Source organism: Lupinus angustifolius, chromosome LG09 (assembly GCF_001865875.1).
Source record: "Lupinus angustifolius cultivar Tanjil chromosome LG09, LupAngTanjil_v1.0, whole genome shotgun sequence".
Taxonomy (NCBI): Eukaryota; Viridiplantae; Streptophyta; class Magnoliopsida; order Fabales; family Fabaceae; genus Lupinus; species Lupinus angustifolius.
This window is the reverse complement of record NC_032017.1, coordinates 12,020,118-12,025,574: the sequence shown is the minus strand read 5'-3', so window position 1 is coordinate 12,025,574 and position 5,457 is coordinate 12,020,118. Positions and strand designations below refer to the sequence as shown.

At 31.7% G+C, this 5,457-nt stretch overlaps 1 protein-coding gene across 1 annotated transcript; it reads right to left on the bottom strand.

Annotated features, from left to right (window-relative positions):
- On the bottom strand, positions 1,315-5,017 carry LOC109355934. The gene is made up of 6 exons (XM_019599225.1): positions 4,903-5,017; positions 4,749-4,824; positions 4,554-4,609; positions 3,736-3,887; positions 2,732-2,939; positions 1,315-1,632 (listed from the first exon to the last, which is right to left on the bottom strand). Exons 1-6 carry the CDS (start codon positions 4,903-4,905, stop codon positions 1,465-1,467), a joined length of 663 nt encoding a protein of 220 aa, XP_019454770.1. The 5' UTR covers positions 4,906-5,017; the 3' UTR covers positions 1,315-1,464.

Sequence of the window (5,457 nt, the reverse complement as noted above, 5' to 3'; positions counted from 1 at the left end):
TACTACTATTGTAAGTTTGATTGCTTCAATTTCCATCTAGACCTATTAGTAATTTAAAAGTATATTTATGAAATGACCGATTTCACTAACTCGTAAAATTTAAGGGATGGTTAGGAAGAAAAAATAATTCATGATAGCTAATTGCAAAAGATATAAAGTTTAAAGAGCTTTTATGCATTTTCCCATTAAGAAACATAATAAACATTAGCATTATTAACTAGACAATTGTTATCATCGATGTGGAGCCTAACATAAGATCTGTAGTATAATATCTATACACTATCATAAAGAGATTTATACATAATCAATATATTATACATAATTTATTTATATTACTTTTTGAATAGGTGAATAATAATAAAACATGAATCGGGGATGATATGATGTAATGATAATATATAAATCCAACCCAAAATGTTAACCGTTTTAAGTAAGCCTTATGTAGTTATGTTCATCCAGTCCACCAGATTAAAACTAATCCATCCAAATCAGGAATATTCTGAATTCATCTTGTTATCCCAAATCAGCACAACACTTGACTTTGATGCAATGATTCAGTTAATTCATGCAAAATGCCACTGACATGGATATGGAACAAACAAAAGAAAGAAAAAGCGTTTAGCTTCTTTATTAAGAATATATGGAAGGGGTTGGGTTAGGATCTAATGTATCAACAAAGCTGATCTAAGATTTGAGGGAATAATTTACATATTCGGGGCATACAATCCCATATTTACATGGTTTACTCATTAACTTTGAGTACCACTTTTGAAATTCCCATTGGTTTCATCACAAATAAAATATTGTAATAAAAAAATACAAGCCACATGGAGTACCTAAATGAAGGAAGTACATTTTCTATCTAAAAAGTGTCACTTTGTATATCACTTATTGTAATTAATCAGAAAAATGTTTTATTATTAAACTTTTAACTTAAATATTTTTTCCAACCAATCACATCAAGTACAAGTAACACATGTAATAATATATATTTTTTTATATCAAATGTGCTTCCCAAAATGAATTACCCACTAAATAAGCTGTTGAAATGCAGAGTATATTATGTAACTATGGGATAGCCAACTTGACCGAACCAAGAAACACACATAAAACATAATTAATAATCGGCTGGACTTGAGTTTTGGAAAGTAACGGGAATAGTTCATAGACATTTCACAAATATATTTCATTCATGGTTTTGAATCCTTCATTTTCTCTTTTTTTCCCCCAAAACTCAACTCATAGATTGACTTAGGAAACAAGTTAAAGGCCACAGCCTGAAAGAGAGCCTACAAAACAAAACGATACAAAATATGACCAAAACATTGAAGTTACTTACACCCCTAACAGGGTTATATAAAAATATCAACACGTATTGGTTTCAGCATCCTCATCAAGTCAAGGCCACAATAAAATTCAGAATGGCCTTAAGTTACCATAAGGCTCTCACCTTTGAACCCATGATCACCTTGATTTCACATGAACTTCAATAATATCACCGTCTTCCATACCAAGGCTAGCAGGGGTGTCAGATAAGCCTACTTTATCACCATCAAAGGATAATGCTATTTGAGTCACGTCACACCTCACTTTATCTGCATATATTTTGATGATGCGATCAAATTTGTCATCCTACAAAGAATGAAAAAAGGAGGTTAACATTTCATTCAAACACATCCTTTACTGAGAACAAGCGGAAAGGACAGAAGAATGAGAAAGTGTGTAGCTTCATTTTTGCAGAAACCTGAAAAATGCTTTTGGGTTATCCAAAGCATTTTCATAAAAGTTAAAAACTAACTTCATCAATATCTGAAAAAGCAGATAATTTGGTATTTTTTGAGAAGATGCCTTGCATAAGAGCTTTTTTATGTAACCATGAAATAAAGGGGAGCACATCTTATATCCCAAAAAGTGTCACTCCACGTGCTATTTGATATGATTGGTCAGAAAAACACTTAATTATTGAACTTTTAACTTAAAATATTTTTTCAACCAATCACAACAAGTGACACATAGAGTGGCACACTTTGTGAGACAGCAGATGTGCTCCCGAAATAAAGAGCTTAGTGACAAATGTAATATTTATCCAAAGGATCAGTATGTCACTCACAGTAATGGAAATGTTAATAACAAGGGTTCCACAACAGCAGAATGACAGGCAAAATGACTGAGTAGATTAGATTAGTATCACTCTCTAAATTGTCAAACCTCTAGAGACTTGGATAAAATTCAAATAATAGATTCAGTAACCTCGTGTGAGTTAAATTTGGTACTGGCTAGTGTTTATTAATTGCATAAGCATGCATGAAAAAGAAAATAAATACTCTGACTTGTTTTCTTGTTGGTTACTTCAATACAGAATACAAAGCATACCACCGAATCATATAATTTCCTGAAATATGTTTTCATGTAGACAGAGGCAGAAACATTGTATCTAAAGGGCAGAACAAGTTTTTAAAAAATAAGTTAAGCTTAGTCTACAAGCCAACATAAGTGTGTTGAATAGTTTAACATTTTAACAATTATGTATTTAGTTCACCAAATGGAAAAGAAATAATAAATTAGGTATCCCTTTGGAAATAAATTAGTATATGATAAAAAAATACAACTTTGAAAAGAAATAAGTCACATAAGAAACACAAATCCCGGGACGACTCTGAATCCTAATATGTAGCAGAAATATTAACATAAACTGACTCCATAAAGTATAGGATGTGATGGAACTACATACCATGAATATACGAAACTGCTTTACATCATCCTTATCTTGAACGGAGATGAGAATTTTGGGTCTTTCAGGAGGTTTTGTTGTATTATCACTAACATCATTCATGGAAGTTTGCAACGAATCGCTAAATTCTCTTTTTGCAGATTCTTCAATAATTTCTATGAAGTTTTTTGCTGATTGGGTGAACGAGACAAGCTCCTGCTTCTTCAATCTAGACACGTGAAACAAACTTTTAACAAATGGTAAAATATTTGTGACAATGCTGCCAATCCAAGAATTGCCTCAGTTCTAAAACATCCATTGCATTGTTCTTCTATAGAGCACATATTGAACTGCTTTAAACTCCTACATGCCATTGACCTTTAGGAGATGGAGTAGTCTAAAAACCAGACATATAAAAGCAAGGGTGGTCTGAAAAGGGGGCTACATCAAGCACCTAAAATTCGGCATAAAAGCAAGCTCAATGCAGGTTAGTAATGATCTAATTGAATAGCAACATTGAAGTAGGAGTCTTAAGTATCTCATTTCCCTATTTATGTTCTCAAATTATAGGATATTGCACTAGATAAGAGTCATGTGCTGAAACCTTTCAAATTCAATTTTCTGAAATAACATTACGAGCTACGATTTTTGTAGGAAACAGAAAAGTGCAGAACCAACAACACAACCATTGAAGAAACGGCATTTCTTTTTTCTTTACCTCATTGAATACCTCAATGCTGAAGCAAGCTAGACAAATTCCTAAAATATTTTAAATACTCCTCATATGTGATATGTCATCACTAAAAAGCTGGGAAAAGTCAACCTTTTTCGAGGAATGATCTTTTTTTTTCAAAATCAATAAACACATGTTCATTGAATCACTTGATGAGCAAAATATACAGAATAGAACCAATAGATTCCATTTCAAAGGTTATAAAAGTAGCTTGCTTCTGAAAAAAGAATATGGAACAACCGACAAAAGAAAAAAAAAACTGAAATTTCTATGAATAGGTAAAATGCTCAACCTCAACTTCTTTAAAGTAGAATCCTCCTCAATCAGCCTCTCTGTATCACAAGATACCTTTGGTGGAGAAGGCAACCAATCATCATCGTCATCGTCATTGTCTTCAATTTCCACAACAGGAACCTCTTTCACACCAGTCTTCCCCTTCTTAACCTAAAAGCCATAATAGTTTCAAGAACTCAGATAACGAACACAATCAACTGGGAATATATTTTTTCCTCCTAATATTGTCACGCAGAGAGAGAAAGAAAAATTTCACTTTGGGCCCAATCAATAGTTGTAAAATATAATCCTAAGCTCATTGTTTAAGCATTTAAGCATTTAAGCAATCAAAACATATGCATTGGAAAGCAATTCAAAAATTTATTATTAAATTCTTAAACAATGTCTTTAGCACACTTATTATTGAAAAGAATTTTGTTGTCCCGAACCCTATCTCATGCATGGTCACGCAGCAATAAAAACATGTCTTTTCAATCAAAAAAATTAAACATTGTTGTTTTTGCTTCATCATTATTGGGCGGGACATTGTATGAAAGATATTACATTTTCTGTCTCATAATATGTGGCACTACATGTGCTAGTGTCATGTTGTTGTGATTGACCCGAAAAATATTTAATAATTAAACATTTAACTTAAATACATTTTTTTAACCAATATATTTGGAGTGACACATATCATGGAGAGAAGATGTGCAGCCTATATGAGACCTGATTTGGGACAAGGATCTATGTTCCTTATTATTAAGCATTCAACTATGTTTTATAACTTTTGTATCTATCTCGACTAAATCGAACAAATAGAGATAAAATTCTTACTACATGCTGAGAAACCTTCTTCCTATGAGCATAAACTCCATCATCATCATCATCATCTACACCAGCAAAAAATTAAAAACACTACATTCACTAGTAACAATTAAACATTAAACAATAGAAACAAAAGAATTAACGAACTTTTCATATCATTAATCGGTAAATAAGAAAAGAAATTAACGAGAGAGAGAAATGAACCATCAAAAGAGGCGGCGTTAAAAGGCTGAATGCGAGTGTAATCAAACAAGGGTTCAAATTCTTCGGTTGATTCCGCCTACAGGTAAATTTGAGAAGAGAAATTAAAGAAAATAGAGCTAGGTTTTGCAATTTCAGTAGAGAGTAGAAAACTCACCATTACGACAACACTGACGCACGGAATCTCTCTCAAAATCTTAGTTTATTGTTGATGGGATTCAAATTTTGTATGATGTTGATGGATTGTTCCAAGCTTCCAACGTTCGGTGAAATACCGTAGAATACAAATAGTGTTTGGATTAGTATATAAATAAAAATAAGGAGTATTTTAGGCACAATAATTTAAAAAAATGACTCATTTTGCATTATCCAACAATCATTCCTATTTTATTATTATTGAAGCAAATACAATGAAAGATTGATAAATACTAATCGTGGATAAACATTTACACTATTATTATATAGATATAGATATTATATATATACACACGCTCATAAATTAACGTCACTTCTTTTTTCAAATTTTAAACAGAATGATTCCATACGTAGAATTAAAATTTGTCTTTATACCGAATCCAAATGAGTATTCGGACATATAGATAAGTAGAATGGATTAGGGATTGAAGTCAGATATTTCATTACAATTATTATTTCATGTTTTATTTCATTATGAATTACTTGGTTTTGAACTCATCAGTAATTGAGGTTTGAG

Bases quoted from the DNA above. Each gene is read 5' to 3' on its own strand.
- LOC109355934 (XM_019599225.1), bottom strand. The intron at 4,610-4,748 runs GTTCATTTCTCT...TTGCTGGTGTAG, and splicing joins TAACGCCGCCTCTTTTGATG to ATGATGATGATGATGATGGA. The intron at 3,888-4,553 runs GTAAGAATTTTA...TATGGCTTTTAG, and splicing joins AGAAGGTTTCTCAGCATGTA to GTTAAGAAGGGGAAGACTGG.